The sequence below is a fragment of the Pteropus vampyrus genome, unplaced genomic scaffold, assembly GCF_000151845.1.
Source record: "Pteropus vampyrus isolate Shadow unplaced genomic scaffold, Pvam_2.0 Scaffold273, whole genome shotgun sequence".
NCBI lineage: Eukaryota > Metazoa > Chordata > Mammalia > Chiroptera > Pteropodidae > Pteropus > Pteropus vampyrus.
In genome coordinates this window covers 356469-379394 of record NW_011889054.1, presented here as the reverse complement: position 1 = coordinate 379394, position 22926 = coordinate 356469, and the positions used below count along the sequence as shown (strand labels likewise).

General features: G+C 31.2%; 1 protein-coding gene and 1 pseudogene across 1 annotated transcript in view; one reads left to right on the top strand and one right to left on the bottom strand.

Moving 5' to 3' along the window:
* VPS13A (vacuolar protein sorting 13 homolog A) overlaps nt 1-22926 on the bottom strand; it is a 190048-nt gene that overhangs the window by 139041 nt on the left and 28081 nt on the right. Inside the window, exons 7-22 of the mRNA XM_011375502.2 lie at nt 19546-19655; nt 18794-18853; nt 17476-17535; nt 17192-17272; nt 14155-14212; nt 11911-12038; nt 11610-11716; nt 9993-10164; nt 8340-8402; nt 7719-7848; nt 6569-6663; nt 6099-6241; nt 4775-4964; nt 4578-4692; nt 1871-2007; nt 7-139 (exon numbers count right to left, since the gene is read on the bottom strand). Coding sequence (XP_011373804.1) covers nt 7-139; nt 1871-2007; nt 4578-4692; nt 4775-4964; nt 6099-6241; nt 6569-6663; nt 7719-7848; nt 8340-8402; nt 9993-10164; nt 11610-11716; nt 11911-12038; nt 14155-14212; nt 17192-17272; nt 17476-17535; nt 18794-18853; nt 19546-19655 — 1782 coding nt within the window. The remainder of the gene's footprint in view (nt 1-6; nt 140-1870; nt 2008-4577; nt 4693-4774; nt 4965-6098; nt 6242-6568; nt 6664-7718; nt 7849-8339; nt 8403-9992; nt 10165-11609; nt 11717-11910; nt 12039-14154; nt 14213-17191; nt 17273-17475; nt 17536-18793; nt 18854-19545; nt 19656-22926) is intronic.
* LOC111729647 lies at nt 15930-16048 on the top strand (annotated as a pseudogene).

The following is a 22926-nucleotide window of genomic DNA, read 5'->3' as shown; positions in this document are numbered from 1 at the left end:
ACTTACCAACTCTGCTATAAAGTAGCTGTATGCTTGTAAGATGAATATCAAAGGAATCATAAGCTCTATGCATTATCTCTTCAAGTTTGGTCCCACCTTGTTTCACATCTGATAATTCCGAACGACTTTTACTTGTCACCTTAAAGTTAATTTTAATAGTTTAGACTATGCAAAATATTCCAAAATGAAAAAAATAAAAGTTTTTATCTTTCAGAATGTAAAAAATTGATAGGAGAGGATAAACTCACAGGCTGACATATAAGGCTACTAGAAATGTTCTTATCCATGATAGGTATAACAAGCATGAGTATGAAGCAAATTTTTACATATTAATTGATATTTCCCAATTATTTAAATTAAAAGTGGGGAACCAAGTCAGTTCTGGAGAATAATGCATTTAAATTTTGAAAAAATCTCATAAGCCTTTTTATCAAAAACAAAAGAAAAATATAGCTTATAAAACATTTTTATGACATGACAGATATTTAGAAAACTTTATAAATAAAAAGAGTCCAAGATTAAATATTAGGATAGCAAAATTTTAGTCCCAACTCTGCCATTTATGTGACCCCAAGCAAGTTATAGTTCTATCTCCCCTTTATTGGTGTACTGTACACACTACTTTTTTCATATAAACATCTGGAGATCACTCCACAGCAGTATATTTTTTATTTACGCATATGTGTGTATATATATACACACGTACATATACACATATATATGTATATATATTTTTTAACATTTTCCCTCTATTTTATATAGCTCATGTGTGCACAATCAAAACTGATTATCTTTCTTTGAAAGGTAATAAATTTTAAGCAAAAGGTTAAGCAAACTGTGTAAGATCACAAAACTACATTGACATCCTTACTCCTGAATTTATGCTCTTTCCACTATGCCATACTGCCTTGAACCAATTCCATAACCAAATTAAAATGAGTAATTAGTTGTATAAATATTATAACTGTAAATACAGCAGGTGACTACATAATTAGGAACTGAAGAGTAAAAAAGTAGAATAAAGAAGGTCAATATTAAGAAAAGGTACATAGCTGTTAGGTAGTAAGAAAGAGCATTCTAATATTATTCTATTCCTCCTGGGTCTTTCAATTGTTACAGATACATTTAATGATGTAGAGAAGTGCTGTTCAATAGAACTTTCTACAATTATGAAATAGTTCTCCATGTCTGCTGACTAATACAGTAGTCACTTATGACAATAAACACTTGAATGTGGCTGATGTGACTAAGAAACTGACTTTTTATCTTATTTAATTTTAATCAACTTAATCAACCACATGTGGCCAGTGGGTACCATAATGAACAGTGTATATCTAGAAAAACACAAAAAATTGATTCTTTACTCAAAACTAAGAAAAATGTACATAATTGAATAAAAAGGGAAATAACTTAGGTAAATGAAAGACAACCGTCTCTCAATTTAGGATTATTTAACAGGAATATTAAAATGTCAATATCTAACGTTATACACATAAAAATTTTCAGAAGGCTGAAAATATATTTGATTACTTTCAGAACCCATTTTATATATTTTTAATTAATCAAATAATAACCTTAAATTGAAAAGGAAATAAACTCCTTCAGCATTATTCTCAAATTCTATATACACATACGATTCTTAGATTCGCCTCTGACATACAGAGTTCAAATGTTCATTTTGCTTTTAGAAATGTAGGAAAACTACCTAATTAAATGAAACTTTTATTCATTAGAAAAAAATATCTCAAATTCTAGTATTTACCATAAATCTAAAAACCAATATGTCAAATCAAACTGCCTTAAAAACTACATTTTAAACAAAGAAATTCCCTAAATGCCATATTCTAAAACAAATATTATTAGTATATACCTTTAAATGACCAAGATCCAAAAGAAGCAGATTTGATGTAGGGCTAAAAATTCCATCTTGTGGGATAATAACATATGAAGCTTTCAAATTAATCCTGAGATCAAGAACTCTCTGTGTTTCAATAACATACAATAGACCTGCAGAAAATTTAAACCTTCACAATGAATATTTTTCACAAATTACTCAAGAAATAGAGAATTTTAAATATATGAATTGCTAGCAGTCTTAAAATAATGCAAAATTACTATTCATTTTTAAATGACCCTGAGTAAAACATTTTCAATATAAAGTAAAAATATTTGTTAGTCATTGTGCACATTCCTAATTAAATATAACTGACTACAAAATTAGAATGATTCCTCAAATTTTTTTAATCCATAAATTCAATTTGGGTAAAACTCAGGAGATAACATATTTAAAATATTAAGTTGTGTAACAAATTTACTCAGAACTTCTATGTTAGAACCTATATAATTCTTTCCAACTGGTGAACTTAATACAGCTACATGTACCATACTGAACAATGATACTTGATACTTATACTTCTGAGAAAAGGAAAACTTCTGGATTATTTAATCATCTTCAATGAAATCACATGTAAATTGAAAAGGCAGCAAATCCAAGTTCTCCATTGCTTAGATATTTTATTCACTTCAGGCATTTTATTCTAATAAATTTAATCTTCACTTGCACATGATTTGTATATCAAATTACTTCTATGTTGGCATCACAGAGGTACCAGAAGAAGAGAGAGCAAGGAAATAAAAACCTATTTGAAGAATTAATGCCTAGAAAACTTTCCTAATCTGGCAAAGGAAATAGACATGTAAGTCCAGGAAGCACAGAGTCCCAAACAAGATGAACCCAAAGAGGCCCACACCCAAGACATATCATAATTAAAATGCCAAAGATTAAAGACAAAGAGAAACTCTCAAACGCAGCAAGAGAAAAGCAGTTAGTTGCCTACAAGGGAGATCCCATAAGACTGTCAGCTGATTTCTCAACAGAAACTTTGTAGGCCCAAAAGAGATTGGCAGGAAACATTCAAACTGATGAAAAGCAAGGATCTACAACCCAGATTACCGAGCAAAGCTATCTTTTAGAATCAAAGGACAGATAAAAGACTTCTCAGACAAGAAAATGCTAAAGAAGTTCATCACCTGCAAAGCAGAATAACAAGCAATGTTAAAAGGACTTCTTTAAGAGGGGGAAAAAAGTTCAAAACTATGAATAATACAACAACAATAATTACATATCAATCAATGATTACTTTAAATGTAAATAGATTAAATGTTCCCATCAAAAGACACAGGGTTGCTGAATAGATTTTAAAAAAGACACATAGGTTACCTATGAGACTCAGTTCAGATCAAGAGACAAACACAGAATGAAAGAGATGGAAAAAGATATTTCATGAAAATGAAAACACAAAAAAGCTGGGATACCAAATACTTATACCAGACAAAATAGACTTTAAAATAAAGGTTGTAACAAGAGACAAAGAAGGATCCAGTAATCCCACTTCTGGATATTTATCCAAAGAAAACTGAAACACTACTGCAAAAGGACATGTGAACCCATATGTTCATTGCAGTATTATTTACAACAGACAAGATATGGAGGCAACCTAAGTGTTCATCAATGGATGAACAGATAAAGAAGGGGTGAGAAATAAAAGAAAGAAAAGAAAGAAAAAGAAGGAAGGAAGGGAAGGAAGGGAAGGGAGGGAGGGAAGGAGGAAGGAAGGGGAGGGAGAGAAAAGAGAGAAAAGAGAGAGAGAGAGGAAAGGAAGGAAGGAAGGAAAGAAAGAAAGAAAGGAAGAAAGATTCAATGGAATATTACTCAGTCATATAAAAGAATAAAATCTTGCCATTTGCAACAACATGGATGAACTTAGAGGGTACTGGAATAGGTCAGACACAGAAAGACAAATGCCGTATGATTTCACTTATACGTGGAATCTAAACGACAAAATAAACAAAACAAAAACAAACTCATAGATACAGAGAACATCTTGATGGTTGCCAGACAGAGGGGAGTTGGGAGGATGGGTGAAAAAGGGGAAGAGACTAAGAGTACAAATTGATAGTTACAGAATTGTAATGGGGATGTAATGTATAGCATAAAAATACAGTCAATAATATTGTAATAACTATATATGGTGTCAGATGTTTACTAGATTTATTGGAGTAATCATTTTGTAAGTTATATAAATGTCACTATGTTGTACACCTGAAACTAATATAATATTGTATGTCAACTGTAATTAAAAATAAAAAAATTATTTTAAAAAAGAGCTTGTGCAGTTTAACTGAACATTTTGTTCAGAATAGGCATAGATTAGGAAACGTCCCAACAGAGTTGAATTAAGTAAGAGCAGTAATTAAACCAAAACAGGCCATTGCAAGAGGCCTTGTGATTTTATAAAAGAATTGAAAGGTCATTTTTTGTCATGAACATAATTTCAAAAATCCTAACAAAATTTTGTAATTAACTTGAATGTGATTAGTAGGTTTGACCTGAGTGTAAGAAATGATTACTGTTATATCTGAATTTAAATATAAAAGTACCAGATAGTTTTGATTAACCCGAATCCAGTCTAGAAATATAAAGTAAAGTATACTTTACTAAAATCAGTTTAAAATGACTAAAAATTTAGTATAGGATTCAGTATTTAATTCACCAAAATTAATACTGGCATTTTTACCTGTTGCTGTCTTATCACGAAATTCTTCAAGTTTTGTCAATGTCACTGAAGTGAGCTGTGTTAGATTTACTTCTTTTGGGGGTCTGAAGAATTCCACTATACTATTCACTGTTCTCTGTTAAAATAAGTATCATAAAATTAGTCACAAAATCAAACCAAATTGAAATAGATTAAAAAAAATTTTTTTAAATGCTTACTGCATCATATATCATTTCTAAAGGTTCAGCTTCTATGATACACCTTTGAGCAACAGTTTCATCTAAAGGATTTGTCTCAAATGTAATTTGGAAGAGTGATGTAGCATCGACCAATGATGACAGGAGGCGTGGTTTTGTGAAACTGTCTGGTAAGCCAGTAACATAAAATGAATCTATTCTGGTTTCAAATCTGCATGGAAAAAGATGCAACAAAAATTAGCAATCAATACAATTTAACAGTATTTTTCAAATTGAAAATAAAAATGAAAAGAATTTCACTTTGCATTTTTTGCTACTCCTTTACATTCTTATCAAAGAAAATATACAATTTGATCTGACTTGAAACAGAGTAATTCACAAAAAAACCTATTCACATGTTAATTTCTATATAAAAAAAAAGCTATAAAAAAAAAGCTATGAAGTTTTGGGGGGTCTCTGGTTTCCCATAAAAGAAGCTTGGAAGTCACCACACCGTACTAACTATAAGTAAAATGCTGAACAAACTGAAAAACCAACAACTCTTTTTGGATATGTAAGAGAGGGCAGGACAGAGAGTGATATATCTATACAATGGACTATTATTGAGCAATAAAAATATTACATTCAAATTCATGCCATATTATGGATGAACACTGAAAAATATCATGCAAAGTGGAAGAAGCCAGATAGAAAAGGCCATATATTAAACAAATCCATGCATATGAAATGCCCAAGGCAGACAAATTCTTAGAAATATAGAGTAAATTAGTTCTTGCCAGACGTTGGAGAGAGGGGAGGAATGAAAAATGACTGCTAATGAGTACATGGTTTCTTTATTTGGGTGTAAAAATGTTCTGGAATTAGATACTGGTAATTGTTGCACAACCTGATAAATATACCAATGTAATTAGTATACAATGTAGTGTCATAAACATATTATACTTTAAATCAATGAATGTATAATATGCCATATCTCAATAAATTATATCTCAATAAAGCTATTATCTTAATAAAGCTATTTTTGAAAACAGAGGTAAAATAAAAACATTCCCAGATAAAAAGATAAAAACTAAATTGTTAATACTGTTTCTTTTTGTACGATATGATTGCTGATATTTCTGTATTATCCTTTACAACCTTCTATGTTTCCTCGGCATGCAGTTTTCTATTGAGCATATATTATTTTAATAATTACAAAATATATATATTTCTGAAAAAAAGCTAAGATCCTAAAAATATAAAAGGATACATTAAGCCATAGCACTCTTTAGAAAATACTGTAAAATTGTAATCTAACTTCAATTTCACAGTAAAATTTTTTCTTATAAAATAAATTAATACTTACTTAATTGCTTGTGCTCCTGGTCTTTGAACAATGCAAGTGCTAAATTCTTCTACCACAATATCTAACAGCTCAGGTTTTTGTCGTTTTTCTCTTAGAACAATAGACATACTTTTCAAGTGAACATAAAACTTCATGGCTTCAAACTAGATTATAGTCAGAGAAATAAAATTAAAAATATATATATATACATGTATATATAAATACAACATATATTCTTAGTCATATCATATTCATAGTTTATTCTTTCAAAACACCAGAAAATAGTTTAAAAACAATCCTTTATATATTAAAGAATAACAAAATGACACTAAGAAGTAGGGGAAAATATTTTTCCCTACCCTGAAAATTAAAGTAAATAGAATATTTACAGAAAAAGATTACAGAACAAGTCAGTAACACATTTCTGAAAGAATTAAAAACAGGCATCTCTATCATTAAACTCTGAGGTGTAAGGCAAGAGAATCTCTTACTGTTTTTGGCAAGGTTGGATCAACTACTGTTTCACTGTAGCCAATTGCTTCATAGAGTAAAATTTTTTCTTCAGGTGTCAACATTTCTTCAAGACCTACAAATCATGAAAGAAGTGTTTTGTGTTTTTAACTCTAACAAGATGTAACTAACCCATAATTTAGCTGCCTTTAATAAATTAAATGCAAATTTCACTTTTTATAATACTTTTAAGAAATTATAATCATAGAATGTTAGAGTGGCATTGGTAATTTTAGGAGTAGTCTCAACAAATATAAATTGCTAAATATATATTTTTAGCAACTAAATTACTAAATATTTGTATTAAGCAAGAGCTTACAAAATGGCAAACTGTATTTAAGGGCACTTAATGGCACTGTGCTAGGCAACACAGCACACAAAGTATATAGTATTAACATAATCAGCAATCTCCAACATTTTTGGCACTAAGGACTGGTGCTCCTATAAGAATCTAATGCCTGATGATCAGATGTGGAGCTGAAGTGGTCATGCTAGCACTGGGGAGTGGCTGCAAGCAAAGATGAAGCTTTGCTTGCTCACCTGCTGCTCAGCTCTTGCTGTATGGCCTGGTTCCTAAAAGGCCACAAACCAGTAACGGTCTGTGGCCCGGGGGCTGGGGACCCCTGAATATAATAACTCCCCATTTTACAAATGTTAAAATTGAGATTCAAAGAGCTTAAATAATTTACCAAGGCCACAGTGCTAATAAGTGATAGATCCAGGATATAAATGTAAGCCCCTAAGACTTCAAAGTTATAATCTTAAGCATTTGGTTAGGAAACAAAAATCTTTCCAAAAACAATTTCAACAAAAATTTACATGGTTTATACACTTTCAGAATTTTAATTTATCTATTACTGTGCTATATGCATTTCCTAAATCCTCAGGACATAAAATTATTTTGTAAACACTAGTAAGATAAAAATATTTAATTTTTACTTGACATATATTTACAATGTGTTAATAGTAATTCTATTGATAAGGATAAATTATGCATCATACACATACATGCTTACAATGTCTATTTAATGAGAGAGAGAGAATTCTCTGCAAAACTTAATTTTCACAGAGATGATTACACTATCATAACCTGATGATTGACTATACTACTATAAAATAAAATGGACATACTTCCAGGTTTCACATCTTGCTGCTGTTTAGTATCTGATTCTGACCAAGTCCACAACCAGCTAAACCATCCTTTATTATCCTCTGAATAGTTTGTTCCTTCTCTATAAATCCTGTATCCAGCTTTCTTTACCTAAAATAAATAAATTTTCAAATAAATGGCAAATTATTCTTTATTTAACAATCTAAAGAAATAGAATCCTGATACTTCCAAAATTTGTCTACTTTAATGAATAAATGTAATCAATCCACAAACTGACGACAGAACACAGTAACCGCAACATTAGCCAAAAAAAAAAAAGAATTTAGGATTACCAGGTATTCAGCCCCACTGTCTTACGAGCTATGGTAATTGAAAAAAAAAATTGGCTTTTCATCTTCACATGAACTCTGAGTATCTGATAAACCCAATTACTCAGAAAGAATATTCTTCCCATAGAACCTGTATGATTTAAAGCAGATGTGGCAATACAGTAAATCACATTTTCTTATAACATGAAGAAGCAAATTTGAACCCCTTTTAGGAAATAATATATATTACAGCACAATACTAATAAGAGCACCTATCAAATCTATATGAAATTTAGATTTATTTTTACTAATTGAAAGATAATCTGGAATTACCTCAACTTCTGCCTGTTGTCTCACTATAGTTATATTAAATACATCCAGGGCTTTTTCCAACTCCTAAAAATATAAAGGAAAATATGTTTATATAAATAACTTTAGTATATAATCTATGAAACTGATGCATTAAAGATATAACAGAAAGCAGAAAAAAAATCATACATCAACATAATATTCCTAATAAATTCTGAGAAGCAATGCTTATATATATATGTCAGGTTTGGAAATAGTAATAAAGTAATTTTTTTGAACAAAGAAATCAAATATGTCATGAACATAAGTGTAACAACTCTACAAGATTTACAGATGCATGTTAAAAGATACCATACATGCACTGTTTAAAATGACTTTGGGTTTTAACTACAGCTAAGGGTAAATACATTAGTGTTACTTTCAACTAAAAATAGAATTATAAGTCCTTCATATTATGCGTAAATTCATATGTCATCATTAAGATATTCCAGGTAGGTCTAGATACACTTAAAACTTGTTTTTAAATCTTACATTTTTCAAAGTTGTTATGGTTATCGAAATAAACTGAGATAAGCTAAATTTTTCATTACATCTCTCTACATTGTCCATGATTATTTTGAAAGTTTCATGCTCAAACAGCTTTTTTCCCCAAAAGAGAAGCAACCATGAACTACAATTATCTAGAAAACAACTGAAGTCAGGGTTTTACTATCCAGCAGACTTGGAAGATTCAGGTTAACAACCAGAGCTAAGTATGGAAATCTGTAACCACCCCAAAAGGCCTCTAAAAACTTAAACATTTCTGATAGCCTAGGTCTTAAGAAAGTCTCCTAGCTTGAAAATAAAATAAAAAATCTTTAGAGAGTTCATAATTGGAAATTGGCCTGGATTCAGAACGGTTACATTAATTTCAAGAGGCTAACCCTTGTCTCTCTCTCTAAGCTGTACTTTATTGATCTGTAAAATAGTCCCTTCTAGAATGTACCATCATAATGCTAAAAGACAAGATGACGTAGAGAACTCTTAAGATAGGTAATTAAATGTTAAGTTGCTGGTAAAGACTAGAAATACCACAGGAACTAAGAGAAAAAGAGCTCTATCTGAGCAGAAAATTCAGGGAAGTTCATACAAGAGATGGGTCTTAAGCAGAACTTGAAGGATGAGTAAAACTGGGATAGGCAGAGAGATGAGGAAAGGCAGATGGAATACATGAGCACAGATGTGGCTATAAGTATAAGCATAATACGTACAGGAATTTTTTTTTTTTTTGATTAATGCAGTTAGATAGTCACATGGGGAACTGCTGTGGTGACTTAATGTAAGGATTTCAAACTGCCTCAGAGAATACTGGAATCAATTTTGCAAATATTGTTTAGGTTTTTGAGGTTAAAAATGTCTTACTAATGTCAGGCTTCAAATTACTATTTGCATGAACTGAAATGCAAATAGTCTCAAATTCCAAAATAATCTCAAATAATCTCAAATTCCAAAAGCTCTCAGGAGAATAACACCAGAGCTTATATCACTAAACTGAGGTGAAGAACAGGAGTATAAAAAAATCTAAGTAAATGAGACAGAGAATGGTCATCAAAATTAGAATAATTAGGACATGTTAGTCACTATAGACTGAAAAGTTAGGTAGTACAAAACACTAAGCAATTTTTTTTAAATGCTAACCTCCAAAGAGTTGAGAAGTTCATCAGATGGCTTCTTATTTGTTAGCTTTTTTTTATACAGTTCTTTGTATTGCTTCATTTTTTGCCTATGTTCTCTAATATGCTTCCATGACCACATCCGTAAGCGGGGACAAACATTTACTTCAAGAATACCATATATAGCATAAGCCCACCTAGTTAAAAAACAGAAACAAAAACCCTACACTTAACATGCTCAAACCAATGATATAAAATATAATTGATATTGCTTCTACTCTAACATACATATCTGTAATAAAGACTATGAAAATGGTATATTATCCAAGCACTTGCTTTTTCCCAATCATATTTGTCTTCATGATAATGAATATTATCTCTTTCCTAAGTGAAGGTGAGTAAAATCATTGAATTTTATTACAATAAATATAGCTCTACAGGAAAAAAAACATTAAAATATTAATTGGCAAATACTACTTTAGCCCCCTGAAGAGTAATTAAAAGTCGACTGAAAGAGTAATTACAACTTCTAGAAATTAGGCAAGAGCTTAATAACTGGAATAGCAAGATTTCTGAATTTTAAAAAGGAATAGTACTTTATAAACTTCAATAACCTTTTCAGGTTTAATAATACAGGTTTAACGTGTTTGATACAGATATATAAAAATTTTTAAAGACTGATAGACAACAAACTGAGATAAAGTTTAATTCCAAAAATGAAAAAGTATTCTAGTATCTCCAGTTGTAAATTCCATTAGAAAAAATTCCTTAATTTTATTAACATAATAAGCAATAGCAGCTACGTAAATTTCTAATCACGAATCAAACTATAGTTTGTATCAGCCCTTAGAGTATCTTAAATTATTTTTTAAAAAATCAAGAAATTCACTTTTATGCTATATATTTTTAAAACCTAAAAAATAATAAATCAAGCAATTCTACTTCTGGGTATTTATCTGAAAAAAAAAAAAAAAGATGAAAACACTAAATCAAAAAAGATATATGCACCTTCCTGTTCACTGCCACATTATCTACAATGGCCAAGACATGGAAACAACCTAAGTGCCCATCAACAAAAGAATAAAGAAAATGTGAATACACACCACACACACACACAGGAATATTATTCAGCCATAAAAAAAAATCTTGCCATGTGTGACAACATGAATGGACCTTGAGAGCATTGTGGTAAGTAAATTAAGTTAGACAGAGAATGAAAAATACTGTATGACCTCACATATGGGATCTAAAATAAAACAAAACAAAAAATAAAAATTGAGCTCACAGACGCAGAGAAGAGATTAATGGTGGCCAGTGGTGGAAGGTAGGGGTGGGCAAAATGGGTGAAAGCTAGAAACTTTCATTTATAAAATAAATAAGTCCTGGGGATATAATGTACAGCACTGTGACTAGAGTTTATAATACTGTATTACATACTTGCAAGTTGCTAAGACAGTAGATCTTAAAAGCTCTTATTACAAGAAGAAAAAGTAGCTACTTACAGTGATGGATGTTAACTAGATTTTTTGTGATTATCATTTTGCAATATACACAAACATCGAATCATAATGTTGTACACTTGAAACTAATACAATGTTGTATGTCAATTATACTTCAATTTTTAAAATTTAAGACATTTTACCATTCTCTGGCATGGTAGTGAAGAGGTACATTAGGTTTGAATTTCCTATATGGAAGATTTTGCGTCATCATATCAACTGATTCAAGAAGCTCCATTGCACTGAAATACTGAAAATGAAAAAAATCAAAGTTCTTAAATGTTTCAGATTTTTTTCTAATTGTTGAGAAAAAAGTTAAATTATTGACTTTTAAAATGAAAATTTTCCATGTAACATTATGAATTTCTGAAAAACATTTAAAATCTTAGTTCTGTTTTTGTCAAACTATAACTCACGATTTAAAATACCATTTTAAAAAATCACCTGTGGTTTATTAAATTCAATTGCTATGTCATGTAACTCGACAGCCAGGTTTATCTTGGGGGCAGAAAAGTCAAAATCAGATCGACGATTCATCTCAAGTTTGGCATTAGCAGATATAGGGCGAAATACTGGAAAACAACACAAATTTTTAAAAATTAAACTGAATTATATTTCTAAAGTCTCAAATTACTAAAAGGATCAAGTTGAAAATAATGATTTTCATTTCATATATATATATTTTTTTTTTCATATATTTACTGTCTACAGTTCCCAAATTTCCACACTGCTATGATTTGGTTAGGTGAACTGTCAATTCATTAGTGGAAAAGGTTCTTTTTTCTTTTTTCTACCTATAATTTGTATTGTCTTCTGAAAGTACAATAAAAGCTAACTGACCTTCCCCTGAAGACCACTATAACCCTTAAAAGTGGGGACAGTCACCAAAACACAAAATAGTCCAATTAAATAGTTTTAATAACATTAATTTTAACAAATAAATGCACATTAGAAATGCTAAGGAGAAAAGATTACATTTAACCACTGACTTCCATTATATAATTATAATTTCTGATCAGTTTCTCTGTATCCGTCTGTCTCCCTTTTAACTTGTAAAATGAAGAAAGAGAAGATGAGTGAGAATTTTCTCAGGATAACCTTCTTGGCTCATCTCATAATCTAAGACAGGTTTATCTCTCAACCCTTTGTATTGAGCGCCAAAAAGAATAAAAATAATGTAGATAGAGACCAGTAATAGCAAAATCTAGATAGAGATCAAACGTTAAATTATAAATTCACTTATACACAAAGATAATATATCTTTTTTGTTTCAATCATCCCCAAGGGCTAGCACTTAATTTTTTTTTTACACATTAAGCATCCAAAAATACTTTTAATTTGAATAGAACAAGAAGATAAGTCATCAACAGGAGACTGGTTAAATTCATTATGGTGTATCTATCCATACAATAAAATACTATACAGGTAAAAATGAGAAAAATTTATGTACATAAATAGAAGGATATAGTACGTTTAAAAAGTATATGTATAAATGACATCGGTATTTGAAAAAGGAAATTATTCTTTTCCCCTAGCTTTGATTCTCATGCTACATAAGACTGCATCACCCACTGTACCCTTCCTAGTTGCAATTAAAGCCCATCCTTGGGCTTTACACCCTCTCCTACCTCTCTCTGACTTTAGCTCCTGGCAACTCTAACTTCTAAGTGATTTCAAAACACAAATGATCTTTCCCAAACCACAGCCTCTCAGTTCCTTAAACTCCTCCATCCTTACCTCATCAACTAGACCTTAGCATAAAATATCTTTGACCTCTCCATAAAATTGGTCTCAAGCATCCAACTCTACCACCATGACTTATCTCTCTAGTATTCATATACCAAAACTGCAAATCCTGTGGGACCTACCATTCATTGATCCTATCTCTATCTTTTCTCTGTCCTTCACCTTTGCTTCATATTCTCAGTTCTCTCCCTACCCTGTTGAAATTCCATGATCAGTTATTTCCGTCATTCTCTGGCATTCACCCTTAACTCCTCTGCTCTCTCACTTAGATGGTACTTACCAGGCAACACCCTAATTCTGGATAAAGCTACTTCTACATTTACTCCACACCTGAACCTGAGCAGCTGAACTTGGCTGGGAAAAAAAACATATAAAGCCACAGATTGGTCTCACTTTAATGTCATAAATCTCAAGCAGGTCTTTAATGTTGCTAAACAACCACACAACATTCCTTTAGACTACAGAAAGGCCAAATCCGCTTCTTTTCTCTGCATATTTTAGTAACTCACTTCTGATTATTAAAGTACTAAGTGTTCATTTCAGAAAATTAAAAACCAGAAAAAAGGATAAAGAAAAATTGTAAATATGCATCTTTAAAATAGTAAGATCACACTAAGACTACAGCAGCTAGACTTATTAAATTGTATCTGCCATGTCAAAATGTCTTTAAAAATTATCATAATTGTTACTGAGGAGCCCTTAGAGACTTCATAACTCATTAACAACTTTTCTTATGGGACATTTTTCTTTTCTAGCATTGAAATATAGACAAAAGCTCCCCAACAATGAATGACAAAAAAGTGTTTGCTTTTACATATATGTAAATTAATTTAATTATATGAGAAAATTTTACATTAAATACCACAGTGGCATCAACAATGTTCATATCATATTTATGCCGCTTACTTTAATTCCAATTTTTATTTTATAAAATTTACTTACCAAAATCATAACCTTCTGGAACAATATTTTCATCAACAATACCTCTCTTCAAGTTGTCCTATTAAAAGACAAACTGCTTTTATTTGTATTATTTCCAATATACCTACATCTGACAAAATCCTATTATATTTAAAAGAAAAAAGTTTAGAAGCAATTTAAAAAATAGGTAACAAATTTAGGAGCGCTTATTTATATAAAAAAATTAAAGTAGTTAGATAATATCTCTTTCTACTATTATTCTAAAATAATACTTTAAGCATTAAGATACATGTGTATATTTCAATGTGTTTACCTACAGGCACATATACAAAACTTGAAAAAATTCAATGTCCATTTATGATTAAAACTCTCTACACCAAAATGGGTATAAAGGGAATGTACCTCAACATAGTAAAGGCCATATATGACAAACCCACAACTAACATTATATTCAACGGTGAAAAGCTGAAAGCTTATTCTCTGAGATGAGGAATAAGACAAGGATGCCCACTCTCACTAGTTTTATTCAACATAATACTGGAAGTCCTAGCTAGAACAATTAGATGAAGAAAAAAAAAGAAAAGAAAAAAAAGCCATCCAAATTGGAAAGAAGTAACATTGTCACTATTTACAGGTGACATAACACAGTCATGTCACCTTTTAGAAGTGTTAAAACAAACTGTTAGAACAAATAAATTCAGTGAAGTTGCAAAATACAAAGTCAATATACAGAAATCTGTTGCATTTTCTATACACTAATAACAAACTATCAGAAGTAGAAATTAAGAAAACAATTCCATTTATAGTTACATCAAAAACAATTAAATACCTAGGAATAAATTTAACCGAGGAGGTGAAAGACCTGTACGCTTAAAACTATAAAACACTGATGAAAGAAACTGAAGACACAAAGAAGTGGAAAGATATTCAATATTCATGGATTGAGAGAATTAAATATCCACACTACCAAAAGCAATCTACAAATTCACTGTATTCCCCAACAAATTTCCAATGGCGTTTTTCACAGAACAATAACAAATCATCCTAAAATTTGTATGAAATCACGAAAGACCTTAAATAGCCAAAGCAATCTTGAGAAAGAAGAACAAAGCTAGAGGGATCACAATACCTAATTTCAAACTCTATTATAAGGCTATAGTAATCAAAACACTATGGTACTAAAATAAAAACAGACACATAGATCAGTAGAACATAATAGAGAACCCAGAAATAAGCCCATGCACATATAGTCAATCAATTTTATGACAAAGGAGCCAAGAATATACAATGGAGAAAGGACAATCTCTTCAATAAATGGTTTGGGAAAACTGGACCAATATATACAAAAGAATAAAACTGAACCACTATCTTATACCATAAACAAAAATTAACTCAAAAAAAAAAATTAAAGATTTGAACGTAAGAACTGAAACCATCAAACTCCTAGAAGAAAACATACGTGTTAAGCTCTGTGACATTGGTCTTGGTGATGTACTTTTGGATCTTACACCAAAAGCAAAGCCAACAAAAGCAAAAAAGTGAGACCACATCAAACTAAAAAGTTTCCGCATAGCAAAAAAGCCATCAACAAAATGAAAAGGCAACCTAGTGAATGGGAGAAAATATTTGCTATTCACAATATCTGAAAAGAGGTTAATATCCAAAATTCACACACGCACGCACGCACACACACACACACACACACACACACACACACACACACAAAACCTCATACAAATCAATAGCAAAAAAAAATCTGATTAAAAAGTGGACAGAAGATCTAAACAAACATTTTCCCCTATAGCCATGTCACCCTGAACACGCCTGATCCCATCTGATCTCAGAGGTTAAGCAGGGTCAGGCCTGGTTAGTACTTGGATGGGAGACCACCTAAGAAGACCAGGTGCTGTAGCCTTAAAAAAACAAAAACAAAAAACATTTTCCCGAAGAAGACATACAGATGGCCAACAGGGTATATGAAAAAAATGCTCAAAATCACTAATAATCGGGGAAATGCAAATCAAAACCACAATTAGAAATCACCTAATATGTGTTAGAATAACTATTTTCAAAAAGATAAGAAATAACAAGTGGTAGAGAGGATACAAAGAAAAGGGAAGCCTTGTACACTGTTGTGGGAATGTAAACTTGGTACCACCAACATGGAAGGCAATATGAAGGTTCCTCAAAAAATTAAAAATAGAACCATATAAACAGCAACTCCACATCTAGTTATTTATCCAAAGACAACAAAAACATTAACTCAAAAAGATATGCGTGCCCCCATGTTCACTGCAGCATTATTTACAATAGCCAAGATATAGAAAGAACTTAAATGTCCATCAACAGATGAATGGATATAAAAGTGTGGCATAAATGCATTGAAATTATCATTCAGCCATAAAAAGGAAGGAAATCTTGCCATTTAAGACAATATGGATAGAATCTGAGTGAAACAAGTCACAGAAAAAGACAAATATTGTTTATTCTCACTTATATTTCTAATCTAAAAATTAAAAAAAATAAGCTCATAAATACAGAGAAGAAATTGGTGGTTGCTAGAGGCATGGGGTTGGTGGTGGCAAAATGGGTAATGGGAGTCAGAATGTACAATCTTCTACTTAGAAAATAAACTAGTCATGGGTATTTCACATATAGTTTAGTGACTACAGTTACTAATACTGTATTACATATTTGAAATTTGCTATGGGAATAAATCTTAATTAAAAGTTCTCATCTCAGGAAAAAATCTTGTAACTATGACTGATGACAGATGCTAACCAGAATAATTGTGAAAACTTTGCAATAAATACAGTATATACAAATCATTAAACTGCACACCTGAATCTAATATAATGTATATCAATCATAAAAAGGGGTGTGTGTGTTTATACATGTTTGTGTAAAGGCACATATATCTTCATCATTTCTGTAAATTCTACTAATAGATTTTACATAAAAAAAGACCACTGAATTAGATAAATGGCAATGAATAAAACTTTATGTGAAATATGATAGCAATAAATGCATACATACACATATAAAAAAATTTACTTACCAATGAGTCATCATAATTATTAAGGTAAAACAGCTGAGACTTCACATTCCAATAGGCAAAAAGGTTATCCAATCGGATTAACTGGAAATAAATAAAGTTTATTATATATCTTGTTTTCTCTAAAGGATCTTTAACATGCTATTTTCAGAAATTTTGAATAATTGAGTCATAGAGTTAAGACAGTAGACACAATTCACATAAATCCATATTATACATTACCACTTGCCTTTCTAAAAGTCTCTTTTATCAAGTCTATGGGTTGACAAAATATTTGTTTATTTTACCTTACGAAATAGTTTATCAGTTTCGTCATGTAAACATGGAACCCAGTTTTGATCAGTTGTCTGAGAAGGAAAAAAAAGCAGTAAAACTTTCATTTACATGTGAAATGGCAGAGTAATAAATCATATCTATCATGTCCTAGACCAATTTCCCATGAAAAAAGTCCTTAAAAATATAACATTGAAAGAATATTAACTGACCACAAGAAAGTCTCTGCTTCCAAGGAGCTCACTGTTGGTTGAAAAAGCAAACAAGTATGTAACCAATTACAAACAGAGAAATGCCACTAAAGAGGTTAAAGATCCAGCACTCTGGGAGAACATGGTAGGTAGGAGCTTCAAACTCAGAGAGGTGTGATGGAGAAAGTGATGTCTAACCTAATATATGATATATTAATAGAAATGATTGATTCTAAGGTCAGTAGGGAATATGATTCAGACTAGGAAGATACAGCAATATACGATGGGTTCGGGCAACTGAAGTAGCCCAGTATGGCCAGAAAACATAATGCAAAACAAAGAAGTAAAACCAGATATGTTAACCTGGGGCCAGATTACAAAAGCATTATAAACTATTTTAAAATAAAACTGTACACTTTACTCTAAGAGCAATGAAAAGCCACTGAGAGTGAAACTTATTTTTAAAAGGTGTTTTTTATTTTTTTGCAAAGAACTAAATTGATTAGAACAGTGGTTCTCAAACTTTAGCATGCAATGGGGTCACATAGACGGCTTTTTAAAACATGGCTTGCTGGGCCCCAACCTGAGTTCCTGGTTAAATCGGTATGGACTGGGGGACAAGTTTCCGAGGACCTCCAAAGGTGATAGTCAAGACCACTGCTGTCACAGTTACCGAAGACCTTCACAATGCCAAACCTAATGGCTAACTCTCCATTCTTATTTTTCTACCAAACAGCAGCATTTGAGTTTACTCCACCCAACTTTACTGAATAACTTATCATTTGGCTTTATTTTTATTTTGCTTGTAATGGATCCATGTTTTAAAAAAGGAGTCATAGACAAAATCTCAATGAACAGTAATTACTTTTATTTTGTACTTACTCATTTAAAACTCAGAAATGGATTATTTTAAGTGAAAAAAAGTATCAAATATCATAATAAACAAATAAAAAGCCCTCATATTTTAAACTGAATCCGATTATCAACCATTTTATGAAATGTGAAACTACCTATTCTTAATTCCAATTCAGTCTGTACAGTTTCTATATAGACACGTATTCTGACACAGACATAAATAATAATTAGAAGTTTGATGTACTATACTGCACAATATGGTTAAATTTCTTTTTAAACAAAGTACCTGCATGCTGAGATTTTGAAGGGAAATACCAAATGACAGTGGGTTTCCTCGATTTGTGATCTAAAGAGGAAAAACAGTAAATTTTACTCAGATTTTTAATAATTAGATGAAATTCACATTATAGAAAAAGTTCACTTTCTGGGAAGTATGCAATTTCAAACATTCAAAAACATTTTAGTATTTTCCAGAACAATTTTTATTCTTATATTTTTCCTAATACAATACCAATTAAAATATTAAGTATCAATGTACTAGGTTGCACAATATCTGCATGTTTTTCAGTTTATAAAAAAAAAGTTTAAAATGATTGACTCTCACAATAGTACTATGAGAAGTTATTATGTTTTAGAGAGAATACGCAATCTGTTTGAAAGCAATTAGTTAATTGAGTCTATTGATCAATTTAGCTCTACTGATTCCTTAGACCAGTGCTCTCTCCAAGAGATATAGTAGAAACTACTTTAAAAATACATAAACAGCTAAATTTATAACTTCCACCCATCAAAGTGATTATAAGACAGACATTTTCCTTCATTATCTGATGTTTGAACATTTTAGGAAAGTGTAATCAAAGCAAGGAAGGACTCCGAATTACTATAATTATAGAAAAGAAAGATCATTTCATCTTCAGCTCTCTATCCCTCTAATTTCCAGCATTTAATAGGTTGACTACTACAGATCAGGTGGCAATAAACAGTGAAATAAGTATATACATATATATAAAAACAAATACTATCTATTAAAATACTTACATCATCTTCAAAACGAACATGGATGTTGGAAATTTTCACTTGAAGATTTTTTATGATCTGAGTAATTAATTTTTCTGTAAAAGTGTCCTGTTTTTCCACCCGATGTTTTTCTACAATTGCAAATATTCCTTTTTAACTTGAATGAAAAATATAATCTATAAATATCTACATATTGAGTAACATACATGTTACTTTGTTAAAGAAAATAAATCTATATTTGTACGTTTGTTTTCCAAAATCTTTCACACCAAAAGACTTTCAAAGGCAACTAAATGTAGTTTTCAAAAAATGAGTTTCTTGTTCAGTGAAACTAAAGTCAACCTTGTAGCATTTGTTTGGTATTTTTATAATTTCTCTGTTAACTATACCTGAGTACATAAAAATATGGAAAGCAATGAAGATTATTAGGTAAGAATTGTAATTGGATTAAATAAGAAAAGCCAGAGAGAACAGCAAAGAAGGAAACTCCCTTAAAATCGGTGATACCATCATAAGTTGTCTGTGGTTAGATGTAAAACAGTTGAATATGATTAATACAAAATGGGAAGGTATAAGATCCTTTCCCTCTCTCCTTTCAAGCAAGGATGAAGGAAGTTAATCATTTGTTTCTTTTTCTAAAAACAGAAAGAATAAAGAATTGAGGTTTCTGATTTCTCTTTTAATACACCTTTGATAATCACTAGTTACTATCCCTTCTACCACTAGAAAATGTCAGTGAAAGACATCTACTTTTCTCTTTCTTGTTCTGTTCTACCTGCATAATACATATTATCTATCTTTTCCTCTAATGACCTACTTACTACTCCCTAATTCACAGGAGACAGTAAATAAAGTTGAAGATATCATATATACATCAAATGCAAGAGGTAAGTGAATATATTTGAATATAAAAGGACTTTAGAATAGGTAGCATATAAGCTCTTTGAAGACAGAAGTGTTTAATCTTTGAATCACACCACTAATATTATCCTTTGCTCCATAAATTTGTTCAATCATTCAATTAAATGTTAAATCTTTCTCTATCCATTAGTTTCCTCTTGATTTTCTTATCCAGCTCAGATTACATATTACTTCACCAACATTTTAAACTCTTTGCTCTTTTTTTCATTTTCCTCTGTCAATAAAGCTCCAACCCTGAATAAAACCAACTATCTACTTTTTATATAAACATGCCTATGTCTTGCCAGGTGGGTAATGGAAAAGAAAAATCATAACAGGACAGATTGGAATTACTGTAAATTAGTCATCACCAACTTCCACCAACCAGCAACCTTACTGAATTTCTCTAGTCAACTTGTTCACACTCTCCAGAGCAACTATTTCAAACTTTTCTGATTCTCCTCAAAGCTCCAACAACCCTTCCACTGCTCTCTTTACCCTTAGCAGACAGCATTGTCTCCAACTTTGGAAGAATTCTGAAGCACCTTTTCTACAATCAGCACTTAATAAAAATGGCTATTTCTAAGGTGACCAATGACCTCCATGTTATAGAGAAAATGAGTATTCCCTAATCCTGAATTTACTTGATATCTAAGAAGGATCCAATACACTCGTTTTTTCCTAAAACACTCTTTTCCCATAAAATCATAATCTCCAAATTTCCTTCTATTTGGCTGCTACCTCTTGAGAATCTTTTCTGTTATTTTCCTCTATACAATCATTAAATATTGGATTTCTTTAGGGCTGGCTCAGTCCTAGGGCTGTTTCTCTTCTCATTCCATACTGCTGCTGCAGGGAATATCACCCACCTTTTAGTCTGAAATATTGTCTTAATGCTGATCATTCTCAAATGTATACTGGATAAAGTACGAAGTGAGAAATAATCAGAGAAGTTGGTACATTCAGTAAACTACAAATAGGTCAGTACAGCTAAAGTAAAAAACAAAAGAGATATAAAAGGGCCAGAAATGAGGCTGGAGAGGTAAACAGGATTCAAATCATGAGAACTTTTATATATCTTGCTGAAGAGTTTAAACTTCTGCCTTATCATAATAAGGTATCACCAATGAAGTTTAAGCATGGTTTCACATTTATATTTTAGACCTAAGTATAAATGAGAGAGACATCTGATTAAACATGGTGGACTGCATCTATCTCTCTATTCCTCTGTTAAACCCCATTAATGCAAAAAGTATAGGGGGAAAAAATAGATAAACCCCCAAGGCCAAAAGAAAGAGTGTAAGAGAAAGAATATATAAGAGATAGCTTCAAAAATTTAGAAGCTGGAAAACAGATGGCCTTGGCCGACTTAGCAAAGAGGAAGAAATTCATTCCTAAATGCTCACAGATGGAGATGCCAACAAAACACAAAATGAGTCAAAAAACAGAGTCTTGGAAAGATCCACAAACTAGAATCCTCAGAAAACATGAATAGCAAAGAGAGAACATGGTGGAGGGAGAGGGTGATAATACATGTATTGGTTTAAAGTCTGTATAATGAGCAATTAGAGATTTCTAGGTACTCTCCCATCCCCCCGCCAACAAAGCTAAGCAACTATTCTTTTCCCATTCTGGTGAGAAGCAGGGAGAAAGTGAACCTGACAGGCTCCAGCACACATACAACCACATACGTGCAGGGACAGGGAAATCCACTATATGAAAAACAGATATAATAAGCAAAGTTCTATGCAATAAACAATCATACCCAGATCCACCTACTATTGCCAAGCAAATAATAACGTTGTACCAGAAAATATATGTACTCAGAGTATATTATTTGGCTTGGTGATAAACATTTCTATAAAGCCATGATAATATACACAACAAATATTTATTTAACCAAAAATATGATATAACTATACTGGGAAGATGGAAAAATGAGGTTGATCTTCATTACCCATAAAATGAAGCTTATATGTGTATGACTCATAAAAATAATAAATCAATAGAGGTATAATCTTATGTAGAAATTTGGAAATTAAAACTTAAAAACTTGTAAGCAGATCTATAAGGAGTAACTAAGCCAAAAGACAAAATTTTTTAAAATTATGGGTCTTATAATACTATTTAACTTATAAAGCTATGTGTATGTATTATCTTGATAAAAACAAAAATAATTTTTAAAAAGAATAAGCCTAAGAAACTTAGGAACAAAAGGATTGGAGAAGAGTAGGATTCTGGGGAAAATGCAGAACTAAGAACATCAAGAATCTGTCTTCCCATCTAGATAACAATTGAACAGGCAGAATCTGCCTAAAATAAATATTTTAGAACTCTGGATTCTATTATAGGCTTGCAACTTCCAGAGGAAGACCTGGAAAGTAAACTACAGTTAATATACATCAAGTTCAGCTCTAAGCACAATAACAGCCATCCATTCCTCACCCCATGCCCATGGAAGGTAGTTATGACCTTATTACCCGAAGCAGTATGCATGCAACT